Raw genomic sequence first — 23,086 nt, 5'->3', positions numbered from 1 at the left:
TGACGTCAAGGCCGACGTCAACACGGAGGTTGGCGCTACCACCATCGTTTCTCAGTTCATCCAAGTCCCTCCTTCGGACATGGCAATCCACTTCAAGTATCTCCTCATGTCCAAGGAGGGTGCTGACGTGACGTTTGAGGTTGGCGGCGAAGCATTTGCTGCGCATCGATGTGTGCTTGCAGCGCGATCTATGGCCTTCAAGTCACAGCTGTTTGGTGACACTCCTGGTGGTGCTACTGTGAAGATCGATGGTATTGAAGGAGAAGTGTTTAAGAGCATGCTAACTTTCATCTACACCGACACATTGCCTTTACCTGACTAGAATAAAATACAAGTGTGGACACCAGAGGGAGCCCCAAAAGCAGTCCAACATGTAATGTGGCTGCTGCAGTTGCTTGAAGCTGCGGAGAGATATGATCTCCATAGGCTGAAGTCGATCTGCCAAGAAGAGTTGGGCACCAGCATTCAGCTGAACACAGTAGCGGAAATCATTGTTGGAGCTGAGCGGGGACGCTACCGTTGGTTGAAGGAAGAGTGCTGGGAGTTCATCAAATCTAACACAACCGTGCACACAGTTTTCACAGCTGAGGAGATTGAGCAGATCGTCAAATCCTGCAGCGCCTCCGTTCTCAACAAGCTCCTCTCCAAGTTTGCTTCCTAAATTTCTCAAGCAAACCTATGGATTTGTATTCTGCGTACGCTGCCTTCCAAATAAGTCTATGTATCGATCCAACCCGAGATTAAGCTGTCGCATTTCTTTGTGTCGTAGTAGTGAGTGGATCATCCGGTAGCTATATATATGCTGCTGTTATATATCTTGCATGTTGCAACTTGGTGTTGATCATATGCAGTAATAAATCTAATATACGGAATCAATAACTTCCGAACGTCCAACTTTTACGCTCTCGCCCCGAACGACCTTTTGATCGTAGGATGTCAGCACTGATCCTAAAGCATGTTAAAGCAGAGGTCCACGGCCACGTCAGCTAGTGAAATCGTTCGGTAAAAGTGATCCTCATCCCGAACGATGCTTCCTCCACTGCCACACGCTCTCTTCATCCTTATCCTTTCATCCCACACACACTGACCCAGCCACCGCAGACGGTGAGCGGACCGCGGAGGCCGACCGCCGCAGCTGGCTGCGATACTCGCCGGCGCCGAGCACCTGGCCGGCGTGCTCCGGGTCCGAGCCGAGCGTCTCCATCTGCTGTCGTGGGCGGAGGCCGAGGGGCGAGTGACGCGGCGGTCACCGAGGCCGCCGCCATCTGCGCGCTAATCGCCGTCGCGGAGCTGACCGTCCCCGACGCCATCGGAGTCCGCCATCGCTCCGAGCTGCGTCTCCTCCGCCGCGCACCTTCGCACCCGTCGTGACGGCGCGGCTGGAGGCGACGGCGCCGTCCAGCACCTTGGCGCCCTCCTCCTCATGAGCGACGGAACACTCCTCGTCGTCTCCTCCGGCTTATCGGACGCCGGGGAATTTGTCTATTGCGCGGCCGCCCGGAGGCGAGGGCGCCATCCTGCACCGCGACACCCTCCGCCGTCATGTCTCTCCTAGCACGGTGACCAGGCGATGCCCATGGGCGACGGGACCCTCCTGCTCGTCTTCTACGGGCGCTGCGGTTGCCGGGAATTCTAGGCCGGAGGCCATCATGCGCTATTTTTTGCTATCGCTGCTATGTGTCACTACTGTCAGGTAGTGAGACGCCTGCAGGTATTCAGGTGTCTTCCTGTTCTCCTTCTTCTCTTCATTTTTTTTTTTTTGTGAAAGGGGCTATGTTAGGTGAAAATGATGGCAATTTTTAGTTGATGCTCATATTCATTTATAGTCTATTTTAGGTGCAGATGATGACAGAGCTATTTAGGTGCAGAAGATGGCAAATTTGAGTAGAACTTGACATTTTTTGTGCAGAACATAGCAAATTATCGAACAACTTTTAGTAGATTTTCCATTCCTACTATTTAGTGTACTTAGATTCTTGACTCACTTGAGTTGATGTTGAGTAGAACATCGCAATTCTGTTAAAAATATCGTAGGTGGCAAATTGAGTACAGTGTGACATTTATTTTCATTCTCTACAATGGATCATGGCAATCCACACACCATGGCAATTTTTTCTCTTTTTTGCCATGGCAAATTTGACACTATTATTGCCATGGCATTTTCACTTTTAATGACATGGCAAAATTTATTTTGCCATGGTCCATGTGATATATTTGCCATGTCAATATAGTTAAGTTTGCCATGGCAAGTTCCACGTGTTTTTTGCCATGGCAAATTAAGATGTGTTATTACGGGGTGTTTTGCCGTTAAAAACAAACAAATTTTTTTTGAAGTTTCTAAAACATGGCAATCTTGCCATCCTTAAAATAGTTTGCCACCATTTTCTTCAGATGTATGCTAGATTTTATTTCTCTAAACGACAAACTTATTATATGGACCATGGCAAGTTTAATATAGCCTGATGCATGAAATGAATCTATAGATGCACTCGTGCTAGCTGCCATTGGAACATGGCAAATTTGTAGATAATGTCGAAGATGGAAAATTTGAGTAGAATATGACTCTTTTTTTTGTGCACAACATGGCAAATTATCAAACAAGTTTTAGTAGATTTCCCATTCCTACTATTTAGTGTACTTAGATTCCTGACTCACTTGAGTTGATGCTGAGTAGAACGTGACATTTGTTTTCATTCTCTACCATGGCAAATTTATTTTGATGGATCATGGCAACTTTTTTACTCCATTTTTTTGCCATGGCAAATTTAATTCCATTTATGCCATGGAAAAATTCTTTAATTAACATGTTCACAAACATGCAAACTTGCCATGGCAAAGTTGTAGGTGTTCAAAACCATGGCAAACTTTGCCATGACAACTTAAGGTGTTAAAATACATGCCATGATCTTGTAGATGTTCAAAAATTTAGGAAACTTGCCATGGCATTTTAAAATGTTCAAAAACATGGCAACCTTTAATATGTGCAAAAACATAGTAAGTTCTTTTAATTAACTTTGTTCAAAAACATGACAAACTTCTTTAAATAACTTGTTGAAAAACATGCAAACTTGCCATGGCAACTAAAGATGTTCAAAAACATGGCAACATTATAGATGTTTAAAAACATTTGCAAACTTGCCATGGCAATGTAAGATGTCAAAAACATTTGCAAACTTGCCATGGCAAAGTTAATATGTGCAAAAACATGGCAACGTTTTTTTTAATTAAGTTTGTACAAACACATGGCAAACTTCTTTCACTAAGATGTTCAAAAAATATAGCAAACTTGCCATGGCAACAAAAGATGTTCAAAAACATGGTAATCTAAGATGTACAAAAACTTGGCAAACTTGCCACGGCAACTTCTTCCTTTTTTGTGAACTTCGTAGTGTTGGCAACTTTTTGTATTGTAAAGATGCAGATTTGCTATGACTTCTTCCTTTTTACGCCATTTATGAAAACATAAACTTGAACATGGCAATTTCTTTAATAGAATGGCAAAAGACCATGGAAATTTTGCCGTGCAGAAGTCTAGTAGTTCATTAGTTTACAGAAAAACTGTTGCTAAAAAAAGGTACAGAAAAACTGAGCGTTTTTACTAGTCATAACTTAACATGGGCCTTTTTTTTCACAGAAAAAAAGGCCTGTAGGGCCCGGTGGATGGGGCGTTCGCGCTGGTTCGTTCTTCTCCCGAACGAAATCGTTCGGTCGATGCCCCTGCCCTCCCGAACGAGTCGTTCGGGCCGGGGTGTCTACAGCCCGAACGTCCGGTACTTATCGGCGTCCCTAATATATAGTATATGTGCCTTGTTTTCCTCATGTTTTATTTGTGTGCGCGCGTTAATTTAACTGTTGTGCATGACTGTATGACCAGCTAATTCAATCAGCTGCAATCATGAACGAACGTGCAGAGTGCAGTTTCGTTAGCATCAATATCTCCTTACGCTAAGCCGTTCCTACGATGGCTCTCGCAGGAGCTCCGTGTACAGTGTGGCTGTTGCATCCAGTCGTCAGTTGAATATGCTCTTAATTTTGGTTGACTTGTGAGCTTGGGTTGGTTTCAGTTGGTTTGGGTGGAGAAAACAACAATGGTACACTTTCACTCTTTTGTGTTGCAGTAATCAGCTTGACCTGTTTCAAGAGATGAGCGGATCATATCCCGACCCGGATGCCTCCTTGATAACCTAACTAACCCATGCTCTGCGCAAACACCACTGAAGAAACAAAGTTCTACTATTTATTTATTTTTTTGCCGGAAGACGTGATTTCTGGCTTTCTGCTGGAATTTTAACGAGCAGTTTCAATGTTGAACCAGGCCGGCTCGCTTGGGCCTTGCCTCCTAGTGACCGAACCCTCCCGTCCCCACGGCCCCATAACGTATGGGCTTTTGTTGTTTCGTTTTTTTCCTTTTTGCGGAAGGCTTTTGCTATTTCAACCCCACCAAACACAGAGATTTCTGATTTCTGAACGGACTACCGTGTCCACACAACAACACATCGGTCGGGGCGCGCGACACCCGACGTCCTTGTCCATGCCCAGCTGCAGCACAGCACGAGGATGAAGAAACGCAGCAGCTGACCGACGTGAGTGGACTCGGCTCTCCGCTCTCGTTCCCCTCCCCTCGCCATGCCCGGTCCTTCCGTGCTCCAGACCAGGGCGGGCGCATGCATGTGCCTGCCACATGACACCACGAGCACGAGAAGACTGTATGCACCAAGGAAGACCCAGACCGGTTCTCCCTCGGCTGCTCGGCCGCCGTCAGCGCCAATGTCATCGGTGACGCGCGCGGGCGCAGAGGCCCGGCAATTACCCCGGCACCTACCTACCTGAATCCGCCGAGATTTTCTGATCCACGGATCGACCCCTGCCAATGGCGCAGCGAGCGAGCGAATCCAGCTTGTTCAGTGCTGGGTAGTACAGGGTACGTACCCAGCGCGTGTCGTCCCTGTGCTCTGCTCCGCACGCAGGTCAGGTCATAAGTGCTCCCACCTGCTGCGTACTCCGGGCGCCGAGATTCGTAGCCGTGTAGCACTCTGCATTTGGTCTGCTCGCGGGGCGAGAGGTCAGCTTGTTAGTACCGCTCATCATGGTTAATAAGTCTCGGGCTGATACGCGGGATATGTACTGCGTCGTGCAATGTTGTTTGCATCTTCAGGACTTCAGCTGGTCGGAGCAACTCTAGCAGATTCGTCATATCTATGATCGTCATCCATCATATGAAACACTTCATATGAATATAGAAGCCGTTGCGGGTGTACGAAGAGCCTTCCTAATGTACCCTTCATTTTTATTTTTATTTTTTATTTTTTTATTCGAAAATGCAGGGTGATTTAAGCTCAAATACAAAACGCATGTTTCACAGTGATTTTTTTAATTATTTTCTTAAAAAATGCAGGGACAATTTAAGCTCATACGTTATGGAGCCAATATCCATCGCATTAGGCTGTTCGTAGTGAAGAGTATCATAAGTTAGTATCATGCATATGATACTAATGAAGTACCTCTGCATAATATTATAGATTAGTATCATACTAGATGGCTTTCTTTTATTAACATGCAAAATGTATGGTAGTACATCATTTATTATGGTAGTAAACCCTCTTTTCTTCATTTAATTATGTGTCACCTCCTTAAAATTGTCTAGTTGGCATGATACTCCCATTACGGGCAGCCTTACATATAATTAGCAACTTCAAATGTCGATAAACGACATTTAAAATAAGCAATGTCGCTCGAGTAGCGACATTGCTTATTTTTAATGTAGCTAGACTACCTACATTACTCGGTGGTGTGCGTCGTCTAGTCGCCGCCCTTCAGGTTGGTCATCATCCTCCTCCTCTAGGCCGAAATATCCTCCATCAAGGCGTAGGGGTCGGACTCATGTGCAGCAGCCACGAGCTGCCACTGCTCCTCCTCGTTGGTGAGGGTAGATAGATGATTCACGCCTCATTGTGAGCTTGGTGGGCAGTGAGCTCGAGCACCGCATGGAATGGGTCCTCGGGCTCCACCTCCCCCTTCTGTTGGGCCGAAACGGCAACGGTATCGCTCACCCGGAGGATGGGGCCAGCTGGGTTGACGAGGCCAACGTCCTCTTCATCCCTCCTTCCCTTGAATGAGGAGCCACTGCCACCGCCACGACCAACGTCACGCGGCTGGAGTAGACTTTATTTGGCGCCAGCACTGCCATGCATGCAGCGGGCAATATCAACCTACCTAGTTAATAAACCCCATCCATGAAATTTACAAGTCCATCCAGTAGATCGAGGCATCCCTGCACTCCCACATAGGCAGAGCCATCGGAGGTTGGAGGATGACAGGGTGATGACCCACTAGGAAAGAAGAGGTAGTGGAGATGCGCACCCTGAGATGGCCTCTCTTAGGGTTGGGAGAGGAATGGTTGGGAAAAATAACTTATAATCTTGTTTAACCCTTCTCGTGATACACAATACTCCATCGGGGAGGGTTTATTGGACCTCCTTGTATTTTGGCTCTTCCAATTTTTGACCTATAAATTGTATGTCATAAAAAATTATATGTGCAAACTATATTTTGAACAGAAATTCAACGGAGTATCTTATATTTTGTTAGTCGTATAGATGGTCGAAGTTTGACCCAAAATATGAGGGGGTCTCATAAACACCGAGGGAGGAAGTACATGAAGCATTTATCTACTATGAAAAGTGTGTATTTTGTTCTTTTTGCGAATGAAAAATGTATGTCCATCTCATACTTAAATGGGAGATTCGCCTGAAGAAAACACTTACTTAGCTGAGCAAGGTGATCTTTGTCTGTGGTTGATGAGTTGTTTGTGCTAAATTTGTCTATAATTTATCCTGAAGATTAACCATGTGCAAAAGCTAGCTATAGTTAGGCTTTTACCTTGGAAGTGACGCGGGTAAATGATTTAGCCAGAGTGAAAACTGATTCGCAAAATTGGAAAATGCCAGAGTGAAAGCTCTCTGTCAACGAAAATGTTTCAACAAGGCTCGACATGAAGATCGAAACAGAGGACACTAATTATGATTAGGGCGTCATCAAGACATCAATAGTAATACAAGAATGAAGAAATATGCTCTAACGAAGCTACCGTATACACAAAGCTGTTGGAGACCTCGGGCGATGACCATACTAACCTCGAGTTCTTCCCGACACAGCTTATGCTAAACTAAAAACAAACCCACCCACACACACACACGGAGAGACAGAGAAGTGAATGGAGCGGAAACAGAGCAAGCGCAAGGCACGGGGACAGAGCATGTGCGGAGGCGCGGCTAGTAGGAGATCTCCATGGAGAAGTTGGAGTCCAGCAGCTCCTCGATCATCTGCTCCACGTACTGCTCCTCCAGGAACCCGCCGCTCCACCCGGCGGCCGCCGAGGCCGCCGCCGCGCTGGCATTGCCCGTGTACCCGGCGAACGGCGCCGGCGGCGAGCGCGGGTCCACGCCCACGGACGACGTCGAGGCGTCCTTGTCCTGCTGCTGCCCGGCCTGCGAGCCGCACGCCACGTTGAAGCGGTGGAGCTTGGCGACCAGCGCCGGGGAGAGGAACGACGACGACGGGGCGGCGTCGTCGGGGAAGTTGGTGCGCACGCGCGGGCCGCACATGATGCGCGCCGCCTCGTCGTAGGCGCGCGCCGCGTCCTCCGCCGTCTCGAAGGTGCCCAGCCAGATCCTCGTCTTGCTGCAAGAAAGAAAACCGCCATGGTCAGGCCACGCCAAGAAAATCGGTCGGTCCAGAGCAATCGCAAAGGCTTTGGACGACGACGACGTACAGGAGGGGGTGGCGGATCTCGGAGACCCAGGAGCCCCAGTGGCGCTGCCGCACGCCGCGGTACCGCTGCTGTGGCCGCGCCATTGGAGAAGGAGCTTGTCGCTTGCTCGGTGAGAGTGGAAGCGGCTGCCTCCGTGCTGCACGCTCGCGTGTCTCGGGGTCGGGGCTTGGAGAAGACGATGGCGCTGGTGGTGGTGATTAGTGTGGTGTGTGCGAGCTTTTGGGCCCTATAAATAGAGAAGGGAGGAAGGAGGAAATTCAGTTCCCGGCCTGTTTTGAACGGCCTCTCGGTGGGTCCCTGTCTGTGTGTATGTCATCCCTGGCCCACCTTCATCAAGTAGAACTTAGAAACACCAAAACGGAAATGGTCGAAACTCCTAGTGTGCTCTCGCTTGGTCGTCGAAACATCCAGCATTCTCTGTTCAGAGGAAATGGCCCAAAAGGAAGGTTATACCTCCTAATCAGTTTAAAAGTGACTATAAAACTCATTTTGACTCACAATAGATGAGTTCTAAAATTTGCGGATTCAGTAATACACAAATTCGACCATTATTATTGGTAGGAATGCATAGTTAAATATTACATTATTTATTATGAAACTATTTCATGGAAAATATAATTATATGTTTTAACCCAACTAGATTATTTTACTAGTTAGTTTTTTTTGCGAGAATTTTACTAGTTAGTTATGTATATTACAATAGTTTGATTGCAAGTTTCCAATTCTATAGTCCATTTTAGCAGAGATAGTAATTAAATCAGGCATGCCTACTATGTTGGGAGCAATTAATAAGAAATATTTGTTTAAAATGTGAAAGGTCGTTTATGCCACAAATTTAAATTTAGGTTTTGTAAGGTTGATTTGGTGTTGGGATCGATTGTGATGCTACCAATAATTTGTGTCTGCTTTGAGATAATTGTGCAGTTGGCTATATTTTAGATAACGAAATCTGTAAACATTTAATTTGAGTTAACAACATGGTAATATAAAAATAAGGACATTAGCTATAAATTGAGCCTATGATGGAAGAAATGCTCACGGTATCCTACTTTTTAACTAGTTTGTTTGTCCATTTTGTCTTTGTTACCAAATTGTTCTACAACAAACAACATTTCAAGAAATGTGCATTAGTGTCATCCTTTTCCTCTTTGCTTGCGTATTTAATAAATTTTACATTACTATCGTCATGAAGATATATGTAGACTTATTTAACGGTAGTATTTTCAAGTGATCAACAAGGAACCTATCTCGCTTAGTTGGCGGTGGATGTCTCATAGGATGCGAATTTGGGACTCCCCCTAAAGTTTTCTTTGAGAAAAGAACAAGTGGCCGATGTAAATATTTTTGAAGTCTTAAACATACAAAAAAGATCTGATCGCATGTTCTATCAGGACACATATTTCTTGACAGATGAGTAACAAATCAATATATCCCATGTAAGCTAGAGCACACCATATGATCTAGAGTATACCCAGAAGTCAGGAACTAGTGCCAATAATATTCCCCTAGACCATGAGGCAGCCCCTATCGACCAGATCCTAGAAGTCACATTTCCCTCCAAGTAAAATACATCCACCCGATCCATTTACGAAACGTTAATGATGAGGTTCTAGGGTAGTTTAGGCCTAATTAACTAGGCTTACATACAAGTCCAATCCATGTTAGATCAGCATATGGTAGGTAAGCAGAGAAAAAAAAAACTAGCAGTACATGATTAGCTTTGGATTCCCCACAAGAGACCAAATTAAGTAGCCCGCAGATGCCCTCATGACACACGCTGATCTGCAAACTGTACGTACTCCGATTTCCCCCATAGCCATAGGATTGACTATCGAGCCCCATGAATTTCCCATGACATCACAGGAACAGAGGCTCACAGCTACTAGGAGTTCTGCCAAAAATCTCGATCGGTACGTAGACAGTCACGCACTCACACACACATAGCATCGTCCTACTTGCACTCGGATCACAGGGCAAACAAGTTGCAAACTGCAGTGCTTAGCTAGAAGGCGGAAACCTGCAGCCTCATTGGGCTGCTACATTTGCATCTGTTTTCGATTTTGGCGCCATCCATGGCGATGGCATGGAGGCATTGGGACGGGCAGAGCCTGCGCCTTGGGGGGAGCACACGCAGATGGGAAGGCTAGCGTTTTAGGTCTTTATCCCCCAAAAAAGATTATGCAGACGCAGCGTGCTGGCTCGATCTGCTGAGCCATGCGTCGAGATTCATGCATATGGTCGATGGTCACCTTCGTTTGTGCGCGCACCTGCCAAATCTGGGCCTGGGTGTGTGTGTGTGGTGCGTGTGTCATCGATGATGCGTGTGTTTCCTTGTGCAACGCACCGTATCCAGGGCGCGATCTCCCCGGCCGCTCGTCGATGCGCGCGCCGTGGTGTGCCAGCGCCGGGCGGCCGGACCGTGCCCGGCGCTCTCCCTCTGCGTGTTACAAGTGGCCGAGCGCGTGGGAATCCGCGGTGCGTGGCGTCGATCCTCGGGAGATCAGGGGCATGATGCCGGCTTGGACGAAGGAGATGCTGCTGATCGGACGACGGCCGGTGGTCGGCCAGGGATGAATTGCAGAAAACCACCACATTTGGGTTAGTTTTATGGAAAACTACCTAGTCCTTAATTATTTGCAAAACGCACCGCGGATTCGGTAAACTTGTTGCAAATAGCACTAATGAGGTGATCTGGCCCGTTTTATCACTTTCTGACAAGTGGGGTCAGATTGTAAGAAGCTGACTTGACAAAGTTTTAACATACATGCCCCTGGATCTAAAAAGAAAAAGCAATCAGAGCCCCCCTGCTTCGACCCCGTCTGGATCGGGAGAGCCAGAGCCCCCAAGCTACCCACCCCCCGCGCCACTCCGACGACCTCGTCGCCGGCGACCACCGCTGCCCTGTCTACCATCTCCTTCCTCCTCCCTTTTCTTTTCTTCTCCACCGCTGCCTCGTCTACCATCGGCGACGGCCGGAAAGGCGAGAGGTGAGGCCGCGTTGAACGGGATTGACGACGCGGGTCGCCATGGCTGTGGATCTCGCCGTGCGGCGTCGTCCTGCCCCCCTCCCCTCGACGCTGATGGCCGACGGCGGCCACTGCAGCTAGCCAAGGGGCAGCCATGGCGGGCGTTGAAGGGCGTGCTCGCGCGCGAGGTGAAGGCCACGTGCTCACCGGAGCTCAGGGCACATGCTCGCGGGAAGGAGGGACGTCGCCTCGCCGGAAGCCAGGGGCGCATGCTCGCGTGGGAGGAGGGAGAACGCCTCGCCGGGGCGCATGATCGCGCAGGAAAAGGGTGGCCGCCTCGCCGGCGCGCGTGCTCGCGCGGTAGAAGGGTGTCCGCCTCACCGGAGCCGTCAGGCCGTCCTTCTCTGTCCCGGGGCGCGTGCTCGCCGGAGGAGGGTCCTCCTGCACCACGCACACGAGCGGCGACTGCTCGCCGGCCAACGGCTCCGCTCTCCCCGTCCCAGCCAGCGCGTCGCTCCAGCGTCGCCGGCCAAGCAGCGCGGCGGAGGCCATGAACCCGACGCCCAGCGCGCCTCTGCCCGAGGGGTGGGGGCTGATTGCTTTTCTGTTTTAGATCAAGGGGTGTGTGTAAATTTTTTGCTCTTACAATCTGACCCCACTTGTCAGAAAGTGATAAAACGGGCCAGATCACCTCATCAGTGCTATTTGCAACAAGTTTACCGAATCCGCGGTGCGTTTTACAAATAATTAAAAACTAGATAGTTTTCCGCAAAGCTAACCTCAAATATGATGGTTTTCTGCGATTCACTGGTCGGTCAGGGTTGGTTTTCATGGGAGGCTCGGGCTCAGGAGGGTGGTGTCATGTCCTGGAAGGCATGACATGGGCAGCACTGGTGGTTTGCTGTGCGTGCTTTGCTTGTCTCGGAGGCTCATGGCAAGTGGCGACGGCTGAGCCATGTGGGGGTTCCCAGCTTCGAATAGTAGCATTCCTAGTCAGCAGCGCAGCTGGGTCTTGTCACTTGATAAGGTGGTAGGATTTTCTGTCAAGGAAAAGTGATTGGATGGAACCTTGCCACATGTTTACCTTTTGGCAACTATTTTTATTATTATTTGGGAAACACTATTACAACACAGACACTAACAGCACACACACTCGTCCCTACGAGCATATCCGAGAGACTATACTGGGGGCATATCTTAAGATTAACAAAGTCACTATAAGCACTTTGTAGTTGACGGACACGTCATACCATTGAAGAAATAGTGTCGTAGAGTTCGGAATAAACCAGAGAAATATGGGAACACCCATGTCAAATACAGAACTTGAAGCCGTGTAGGTTAGTTCCACCACAAGGAACCTAAACATTTAAGCTAGGCCTAGTTTGCGGCAACTAATTAACTAACTGAACGAGCAACGAGTGAACATCACATCTCTTAATTGATTATTTTTTACCGGATTCTCTCTCGTGTTATTACATCAAACATATATATCTTTTGTTTCTATATTTTATCTTCTCTCTTCATTATTTTTACAGCTTTTAAGTCCGCTGTTCCATTCATTTTATTTTTCTAGTGGTTTTATAAGGTAACTCCGGACACAATTGTCAAAGAGTTCCACAGACAACAGTCAAAAGGTGCGCTACAAAACCGACAGAAGATTCTAGACAATCTGCAACTAGTGCAGTATAAAAAATGGAGTAGACATTTTGTTTAAAGTGCAGTTTAAACTAAGGGGATACAGTAGAAAAATGCAATACACATTGGTATAGAAAATACAATCTTCAATAGTTAAATAGTGCACTAAAAAGCTCAAAGGAAATGTAGTACAAAATTTGTAGTGCACATTAGTTCAATAAATACATCACACATTAGTTAAGAAGTGTGATACTCGGTAATCCAAAATTCCATACTCATCCTATATCACTATCTAAATAGCTAGCCTTTGGCCCTTCACTAACATATTCCTTTCAACATGCACATATGCCGCATCATGAAAACATGCATGAAAAAGGACCCACCTCAACATGCAGACATGCACGGGAAAGACCCGCCTCAATAATTTAATAAAATAAATTATACTTAGTTTTTAGTTTTAAATTCTCATATTATTCATCCAAATATTCATTATCTAAATTAAATACTCCATCCGTCCCATAAAATAAGAGTGTTTTTGACATTGTATCATGAAAGTATATTGCAACCAATTCCCACCCCAACGCGCATGCTTTTTTCTAACTCCGTTTCAACTCGTAGTTGAGGGCACATATGAGGTGATCAAATGTATGCAGTTTTGTATTTAACTCAAATATTCATGTTCATACAATCAAATCTCATTAAACTATTGCAACCAATTCCTACAACAACACACGGGGTATCATCTAGTATCTTATATATACCTAAGAGAGTCATCCTCACTAACTTATTTATCTCAACATGTAAGCATGCCACCTCACCGTACAACTATGAATATGATAAGGCCCACCTCAACATGCAATCATGCATAGGAATAGACTCACCACAACATTTAACCATGCATGCAAAAATGTCTTCCATTCAATTATTCGGCTTATATTCAATAAACATGTTACAAATATACATAATAAGTATAATAAGTCATATGTATTTTTAATTTTTGGTCTCATGTTATCAACCCAAAAAATTGTCAACTAATTCCCATAACAACGCGCGGGGTATCCTCTGGTATACTTAAATAGTTGATCCACACCAACTCTGATGTTCTCAACATGCAGCTATGACAACTCACCAAGTCACCATGCATGAAAAAATGCCCACCTTAGCATGCACCACACATGCTACTCGTAATTTTAATAAATATTTTGCAACTATATAATAACTAAATGCTATTTATCTGTATTTTAGTTAAAGAACTACTCACATTGTTAATCCAAATACTAATGCTTCATATGACCAAATATAATTGAAATAATTGCAAATAATTCATGTAACAACGCGTGGGGTATCCTCTCCCGTTGGTCTAGAAATGCATCACTCAGTGGTGTAAAAATATGATATATCCCGTGAAAAAAACACAGTGGAGGAAAACTCATCTGATATATCATGTTGGATCTGAACACTCGGCGACAAATGTGGTAGAAAATGCAGTGGATATTATTTAAAAAACACAACACTAACTAAGAGAAAATGAAGTAGAAATTCACAATAGGCATCACCGTAGACCATGGAATACACAATAGTAAAAAAGAGTGTAATGAAAGGTCGAGAGGAAATTTAGTAAAAAAAAATATAGTGGATAACATAGATCCCGCGAAAAACATAGTAGAGAAAAATCGTCAAATTTACCCGTTGGGTCCAATTTTGAATACTTTTTTTGCCATTCATTCAGGCAGTCATAATTTGCTGCGGCAGTTGGTTGCCAACAAACACATCACACAAGTGTAAACCTACACAACAGCATATATTATGATCTGATATGCTTCTTTTGTCATTCACTCATCCGTTCAATCATACTGCCTACAAACATATCGCAAAAGCGTAAACCTACACCACAGCATATATTATGATCTGCCATAACTAGCCAAGTAGGAGTACTAGCCACGAACCTCACGAGAATTAGATAGCGTAGCCCGCAACATGGCAGCACATGCGATGCCACCATACCACAGGGAGTGAATGAACAATTAAAGGATGTGCACCTAGTCTGACTGAATTGCCGCACAGGCACAGTATACGATATCTATCCCCAGTATCCAAATCGCCGTACACAGCAGAAATTTACTCCGGCCAGTCGATCGATAGGCCGATTCTCTGTAGCAGCAGCAGCAGCAGCACAGTTTCGACCACGATCCTGAGCGCACGCATAGTCTCGGTGGTTCGCCACTGTTCAACCGAGACTCCCGTCACCCAAGAAAGGACAGGCCGCCCGGCCGCACAGTGCGGGCCGCAGGCGGATGTCGTAGTGGCGTAAACGCCTCTCCCCGGTCACATCGTCGGCGTCGGTACGTGCCGCGGCGGAGCCGATCGACGCCGCGGCCGGACGGATCCGCGCGCCCGTGATCGATCCGCCCGAGCGCGTGCGGGTTGGCGAGGGGGTACTACCTACGTGGTCGCACGGCGGCGCGCCGGCCCCTACCCGCGCGCTGCGGCCGGATACGGGGGGGATCGATCGGCCGGGCCGGGGGCGATGCGCCGTCAGGATTCGGCCTCAGAGAACGTTCAGAGTGGGGAGACGAGATGAGATACTGTCCCTCTCTGCAGTACGATGAGATCTTGGCCGATCCCTGCGGCAGCGCCACTGTGGGGTCTGTGGGCGCACAGGGACATCATCAAACACCATTGATGTGCCAGTGCTGTGCCTGTGCGGGCATGCAGCAGCGGGAAGCCTACACGTAGTACGTACGTAGTGATGGTCTGATCATCTGATGGAGGAGCGGGGACATGGGAGCGGCCATCTTTGGCTGTGGATCGTGACGGCCCGGCTGGTTCACGGAGGTCGTGCATGCTCCTTTGATGATGGGGGGACGTGCATGTACCCGGCCGGCCATGTGCACGGCTTAGGCTGATGCTGAGCACCACACGTTTAAGTTATCTGCACGTCCTTGTGTTGCTAGCTCTTGTTCTTTCTTTTCTTCCCTGGCGATGATAGCATAGCGCTGATGAGAGTATTGGTTTCTCTTGATATTTGTTTGGTTATTTGCTTGCTCATCTTTGATTGATTTGTCGTCCTGTGTGAACGCTGGTGTGAAGAGGTTCCTGGGGGAAAACATAATGCGAAGGGTGCCGCTACCTAACACATGCATTGGCTGGGTTGCTGACAAGACCCAGAATGGGTTATTTAGTTTCTATTTCTTTTTCAAAAAACTTATGTTTGCTACACCTAGAACCATGGTGACTGGCAAGCATGTTCGTTTGAAAATCTGCCGCTGGAAAAGAGTATTCGACGAATTGTTATTGCAATGAGTGAAGTACATTTTTCGCCCCTCAACTAATCGCGAAGTGTGGCTTTCGTCTCTGAATTTTGTGTAACCTTGGTCCCTCAGCTCTTAATATTAGGTATAGTTAGAGCATCTACAGCCGGACGCTCCAAACCCGCCTTATACGCTCGGGCAAATTGTGCTCCTTTCTCTCCCCCGTGCCGGTTTAGATCCGATCTGGCACCCCAACTATCATGTTGACCATCTAAAGCACGAGGAGTTGCTCCCATCACCGGCCTCCTAGAGTAGCATCACGACCTTTCTCTCCGCATCGCGCAGTGGATATTTAAAGCGGGTGGACATGCTCCTGTTACTGGAGCAACACCAATGGATTGGAAGAGAGAGAGAGAGAGAGAGAGAGAGAGAGAGAGAGAGAGAATTCTCTCAATGATATGCGGCCCTATACCACCTTACAGTGACGATGTGGCCAAAACCGTGTCACATAATTCAAAACCGGCGTTTCCAAAAAAAGAGAGGTCAAAACCGGGTTTGAATGTTGAATACCATTGACAGGTACTAACTATACCTGGTATTGATAGTTGAGGGACAAAAGGTGCATCAACAAAAATTCAGAGACCAACGCCACACTTCGTGATAAGTTAAAAGACGAAAAATGTACTTATCTAGGTCCTCAGTTCCGTAAAAGTCGTCGCTTCGAACATAAAATAGGTCAAGCTTTGCTGATTTCGACTACTAATATTTGCAGGGAAGCTGCAAACTTTGGACAAAAATACTTATGTTTTGTTGTAGAAAAAACAAGTAAATCTTGTGTATTTATAATCGTTGTTTTGACGAATAAGGCTATTCGCCCCGCTTTATAGATAAAGCACTGATCAACAAGTGAACTGATACAAACTCATGCCACCAACGGACACAACACACACCCAAGGTAAGATACAAAGGTGCCGGGCACCGCCACACTACCTCTACGGCAACCAAGCAAACTAGAGATACACAAAGAAGAACCGCTTGAAGCCGACGTAGAGCACCCATGAGCGCTCCACCGAGGAAGATGAGACGGACACTGCCGGAGCGAGGGCTCCAAGACGGTGCCTTCAAGAAGGGTACGACTTCTGGTAGCCGCCACCATCCGATCCGGGGATCAAGTTTTCACCTAGAGCATCACGAAAGGGGTGGGAACACCGCGACGGAGCCTGCAAGGAGGAAACGACATCCGCGGACGCCGCCGCCGCCGGCCGGTCCAAGGACCGGCAAGTGGTGTACCCGGGCGCTCAAACCCCTCCGTCATATCCTCGCTCCGTCAACCACCCGCAACCATGCCACCCGAGCGGCCATGGCTGTCCGCCCGCACTCGAGCCGCGTGACCCGCCCATGATCACCACGCCTCCCACCGCCAGGGCCGCCGCCCTGCACCCAGACCACCCCTGAGAACACCAAAGGATGCGGCTTTGACCAGATCAGCCAACCCCAGCCACCGCAGGCACCGCCAGCGACCACCCTGCCTCAAATATCGCCAGATCTGCGACCAGAGAGCGCTAGGCCAGGGAAAGGGGAAGGGGAGGAGCGGCGCACGGCCACGACCGGCACCCCCTGCGCCGGTGACAGGCAGCTCGACCTCGTCAGAGCACCCTCCTATCAGCCTCCCCGCCAGAAACACCCCTATTTCACCCTACCATGGCTACCGGCACGGACCGGCGTGAAGCCACCGACAGTCGCATGTCCGTCGGAGAAGAGGAGGAGATCAGCCGCCACAGCAACCTAGGGTGGGCACAAGGGAGACCCTCCCGCGCCGCTCGCAAACATCCAGACGCCGGGGAGGAAGGACCCGACCGGACGCAGGAGCACGTACCGCCAAAGCCCACGAGATCCCGAGAGCCCGCAGCCGCCACGCCGCAAGCCGCCGCCCAGGCCGCTGGCGCACCACCAGAAGACGCGCCCGCCGCAGCCAGAACGGCCGCCGCCGCGCCGCCGCCCCCGCGCAAGGCCGGCGCCTGCGCCCAATCCAGCCGTCCCGCGTCGGCCCACCATGGAAGAGCTCATGGGAGAGGAGAGCCCCGCCGCCGCCAACGCCGGCCGGGCTGGCGCTTGCCGGCGGCGGCAGGGGAGGAGGGACGGGGAGGGGAGGGAGTTTGGGTGGCGGCTAGGGTTGCCCCCCGGGCTGCTCGTTGTTTTAGATCCTCTAGCCCCAAATTCTACAAGATTGTACAACAAAATAAAATACATACACATTGCACATCACGTATACATATATTTTCTGGGCTTTTCCATGGCTAGTAAGTCTGTCTTTTTCTGAAGAAAGAGCACTAACAAATTTACATTTAATGTACTACCTATGTTATACTCACGAGTACACTTTTCGGTTTGACCTATTTGCAATTTAATTTTGAAAAATGAAACTGCACATTCCAGGTCGATGAAGCTATTCATTATCAACATATGACACCTTTTGGCGTGGATTATCTGTTGTGGAGAATTCTTTTACCAGGTTCGATTGTTTTGCTTGGTATGAACTCCCAGAGATAACATATATTGTGGATGATTTGTAACGATTGATCTCACGATCATAGGTGTGCGGAAATGGAAAGGGGGGTGGGGGTGGGGGGAGGGTAGTCAATGTTCCAAGGATTTAGGGCATCTTCAAAGGAGACCCTCAAAGCTCCTATGTATGTCCGGGTTATGGTGTTCGAACCGTTTGTGGCAACTTTTGTCATCTAATTGGGACCCCCATCGCCGCGAAGTGATCCAGAAGTCCATTTTCCGGTAAAACTGAGACAAACGTGTGAGAGCTATACCGGTGTCCGGACATCCACTTTTTTTTTCTTTGAAAAGGGGGGTCTCCCCGGCCTCTGCATCAGAGTGATGCATACGGCCATCTTATTAACGAAAGAAAAGGTTCCAACAAGGTTCGAAAGTCTCCGACAGAAAAGTAATAAAAAGACAGCTCACACAGAGCAAAAAAGGCTGGACACACAGACTAGCCAAAAAAAGACGCCACATCCGGCTGGCTAAATATAGATAGGTAAACTAATTGCCTATCCTATTACATGACCGCCATCCAAACCGGTTGAAGATATCCCGAGCTACCATCTCCCAGCGGATAGATCCAGTAACCAAATGCTCCCTGGCCACCATCGGAGTGAGTAGTGACCATGAACGGATCATGGCCGTGGCTCGGAAAATAACCTGCAAAAAATGAATACGTGATATTCTGTTAAAAACCAAATCATTTCTGCAAGTCCAGATAGTCCACAACAACGCGCAAACTCCAACACGAATATGTCTCGCTAATTCAGGCTCAACCCCAGTGAGCCATGTCCCAAATAACGTGGTGACATAATTCGGTGGAGTAATATTAAAAGCAATGTGAACCGTCCGCCAAAGTACTCTGGCAAGCGGGCAATCAAAAAGAGATGCTTGATCGTCTCGTCCCGATCACAGAAGCTACACCTCGTAGGTCCTGTCCAATTACGCTTAATCAAGTTATCCTTGGTTAAAATAACCTGTTTATGGACAAACCACATAAACACTTTTCTTTTCAAAGGAACTTTGACAGCCCAAACATGCTTGGATGTAGGAATGGAGCTCGAATTAATCACATCAATATACATTGATTTAACCGTGAAAACTCCAGACCTAGTCAGTTTCCAGCGCAATTCATCGGGTTGTTGAGAAAGATGGACATCCATTAGTCTCCGAACTAGACGGAGCCAATCTTCCCAATGATTGCCCACTAACGACCGTCTGAACTGAATATTAAGGGGGTTGGATTGAAACACCGTAGCAACGAACACCTCACGTCGTTGAACAATACGATATAAAGACGGATATTGAATGGCCAAGGGTGTCTCACCGAGCCAAGTATCCTCCCAGAATCGTGTACTAGCGCCGTTACCAATAACAACCTTTGTCCTATTAAACAACGATTGTTTGACTTTCATCAGGCCTTTCCAGAACGGCGAGTCAGTTGGCCTGATAGTGACCTGAGACAAGGACTTTGTCTGTAGGTACTTGCTGCGAAGGATTTGGGCCCACATGGCCTCAGTCTCAAAAGAAAGCTTCCACAGCCACTTGCTAAGAAGGCATCTGTTCTTGACTTCAAGATTCTCAATACCAAGACCCCCTTGGTCTTTCGGTCTACAGATGATATCCCATTTTGCAAGTCTGTATTTTCTTTTAAGATCATCACCTTGCTAAAAGAAACGCGATCGATAAAAGTCCAGTCTTTTCCTAACACCAACTGGGACTTGAAAGAACGATAAGAGAAACATAGGCATACTCGTGAGCACCGAATTAATCAAAATTAGTCGGCCTCCATATGACATGAGCTTGCCCTTCCAGCAACTCAGTTTCTTCTCGAACCGGTCTTCGATGCACTTCCATTCTCTATTGGTCAGCTTTCTATTGGTCCGGACATCCACTTGACCAACAAAAAGCCACCACATGGTCCTTCACTTTTCTCTCTCTCCACACATGCATGGTCACTTCTCACTCTCGTCCCAACCGGACAAATAAGGATTAATTTGTAAATAACTTTGGATGGCTCCCTTTGGAATCATGTCTGTGGACCATGTCCGGACATAAAAACGGACATATATCAGAGTCATTTGCAGGTCAGCTTTGACATGCCCTTATATGGTTCTACTCTTCAAGAAAATAGTCGGTATATACATGTGCCTCCAACTAGGGGCCCTTGAGGTTCTTATATGTTCGGCGGAGAAGTATCTTTGCAGGCATGTATATACGATTACAACTTATCTTCACTAGTTAGCCGAGGCGTGTGTCCTGTAAAAAGGGTGCTCGTCTATTTTTCAACTGACCGAGATTTTCTCAGGTCTCTGCTGATTTAGAAAAGTGCAACTTGGAACATTTCATCTAGTTGCAAGTGCAGAGTACAATTTTTGTAATCAATTGAGACATAAAAACAACTTGATGGACTGAGACCTGGCAAAACTAAGAATACACTCGTTTGCCTAACTCAAGAGATATAGACAAACATACAACTCAGTTTAATCTGAGATTGATCATCCAACTAACCATACTTTTGTCTCTCTGCCTCGCTCGGCTGCAACCAGGTGGTCGAAGTTAACTATGCAATTGCATGTGGTTCACCGTTGCTTATAACACTTGTGATCCGCGTTTCATGCATGGATCTTGCGATCAGGACATCGCGATCTGATGCCCCATTTGATAGTACGATGATCCGCAACTAGCTCAGACCAGATGCATGGCCAGATTAATCAAACTCCTCGAGCCACGCAACTTGTCGGCACACAGCATCATATGCATGCAGTGCAAATCCTGATGCAGGTAGTGCAATGTTCCCCTCCAAGTGGCAACTGGGCATGCATGATGTTAGGTGCTATGCAGTACATGTGTTTGTTTCATGGTTGTTAGGAACATGATTTTAATCAAGGATCGATTCAGTTTCCCGAACGAAAAGATTGTAATTTAAGCATCTTTCGTTCTGTAGGACCATAGACTTAAACTACTTGATTTTTGCAGAATATAAGATCGTATAATCAGTGCCATATATACTTAGGATCATCATAATACAAGTCGAGATCTTGATGGTGTTTTAGCCCTGCTTAATTTGCGAGAACAAATCAATCAATCGATCGATCGTAAGAAAACAATTTTTGACCTATTTTCGCAGGTGGACCGGTCGGGTTCGGTCGTGCAATGCAGACAAGGGCATTTCCAGGTGTCGATCAACGTCGAGTCAGCACATGAACTTCCCTGGAACATCGCTAGTTTCTTAAGCCGTTTCCTATGATTAGCAGGACAGCATCCAGAACACCCATGTGGCCATGATCAACGCCCATACTGGTAAGGCGTTGGTATGGTGGCCAATAAGATTCCAGAGGAGCTCGATTGCCATGCATGCATGCATCCTAATCAGCGAGACTGCTAAGTATAACAAAATATAAGCCTCGTGTCTGTGCTCTTTGATTGGTGCCCCTCCTCATGTTGTCTGTTGCCCAGGAGACGTGATGCTGGTGACTCACGCATGGCGACAAGAAAGTTTATCATCCTTGGGCTTATTCGCTAGCTTTGACCATTGACTGCTGATAACCAGACTGTCTCCAAAAATACAACTAAGAGCATCTCTAATTCTTTCCATATAACTTAAGATCATCTCTCTGAACCATCTCTAGTCCAGCATCTCTCTGAACCACCTTCCGAAGCATGCCTCCCAAAAAATTGATTATTTAGATCCATATTCATTTTCATTTGCAAATACAAATTCTCTTTCGTTTTCTTTTTCTTTTTTACTTTTGCGCTAAGGGTAAGGGAACAGAGAAAAAAGAGAGCTGGCTTGGTTAGTACATCAAGCATATGCCTTTTTATGTTCTGGATCTAGCACTTTTGACCAAGTTCAGCTCGTTGTGCCAGGGCATCACTTTGAGCTTGCTTTTGAAGATTCTGATATATTAACTGTCAATATTTCTACACACGATAACAAGTGCAACTCTTTACAATCACCCAAATGTGCAGAATAATTCCCCACCCCAAACCGTGTTTATGGCTGCTATCGGCCGAGTACCACGGGCTCCACTCCTCCTCATCAGGTTCCGCACCTCGGGGAGCGGTGGCGGGACTAAGAGCCGCCACTTGGAGTTGCCTCAGTGCCAAGGCTGAAGGCCATGGCTGCCCCGTGGGCGTCGCCTTCGAGAAGCGAAGGGGTAGGGACACCGGCGCAGGGTGTGGCTAGGGAAAGCGTGTAGCAATTGCCGGTAAGCTGGGACAAGAGACGTGGCTGGGAGCGGTCGTGTGCTGTAACATCCCAAATTTTCAATTTGGTATGTTATACATAGATCATCATTGCATATCATATTTTGTTGCATTTTGACAAATCCTCGATAAATCCTAAGCAACTCAAGGACCCTCGGAGAGAGTTGGGAATTTTCTCGATTTTCATATTTGATTTCCATCAAATAATAAAACGAGGATTTTGGTTTTAATTATTTTCTCTCCGGAAAAATATTTTATTTTAATAATCAACGAGAGGAGAAAACATGACTTCTCCAAAACAATCGGATTTTATTTGCAATTTTAATTGCATTAAAAATATTGCATGTTTTCAAAAATTTATTTTGTGTTAAAAAAATGTTCACCCTATTCTAGATTTTCTAAAAAGACGGGGAAAATTTGTTTTATCTTTTCTGGACTTTTATTTATTTTTCTACGAACTATTTTCCGCGGAACGTTTTAAAAAAAATGCACTGCGCCCGACTGGGCCGAGCCCAGCCGAGCCGCAGGCCGGCCCGCCCGCGTCGTCCTCCTCGCGCACGGGAGCCGCTGCCGCCGGAGTCCGAGCCCCGCACGCCCCCGCCGGCTTGCCCCTCCCCCAAGCCACCGGAGCCCCCCCCTCCTATTTATACCCCGCACCCCCCCTCCTCTCACCTCATCCCGCCGCCGTCCGCCTTGCCCCGCCG

General features: G+C 47.3%; 1 protein-coding gene and 1 long non-coding RNA gene across 2 annotated transcripts; one reads left to right on the top strand and one right to left on the bottom strand.

The window, feature by feature from the left end:
- The first annotated feature begins 1,009 nt into the window (after positions 1-1,009).
- On the top strand, positions 1,010-4,117 carry LOC123166194 (uncharacterized). The gene is made up of 2 exons (XR_006483393.1): positions 1,010-1,719; positions 3,635-4,117. It is a non-coding gene; the product is annotated as an uncharacterized lncRNA (long non-coding RNA).
- Positions 4,118-6,994: 2,877 nt separating this feature from the next.
- LOC123167810 (ethylene-responsive transcription factor ERF003) lies at positions 6,995-7,961 on the bottom strand. The gene is made up of 2 exons (XM_044585672.1): positions 7,772-7,961; positions 6,995-7,680 (listed from the first exon to the last, which is right to left on the bottom strand). The coding sequence occupies exons 1-2, from the start codon at positions 7,852-7,854 to the stop codon at positions 7,272-7,274; spliced, it is 492 nt and encodes a 163-aa protein (XP_044441607.1). The 5' UTR covers positions 7,855-7,961; the 3' UTR covers positions 6,995-7,271.
- Positions 7,962-23,086: the final 15,125 nt, after the last annotated feature.

This window comes from Triticum aestivum, chromosome 7D (genome assembly GCF_018294505.1).
Source record: "Triticum aestivum cultivar Chinese Spring chromosome 7D, IWGSC CS RefSeq v2.1, whole genome shotgun sequence".
Classification (NCBI taxonomy): domain Eukaryota; kingdom Viridiplantae; phylum Streptophyta; class Magnoliopsida; order Poales; family Poaceae; genus Triticum; species Triticum aestivum.
This window is presented reverse-complemented; position numbering and strand designations above follow the sequence as displayed.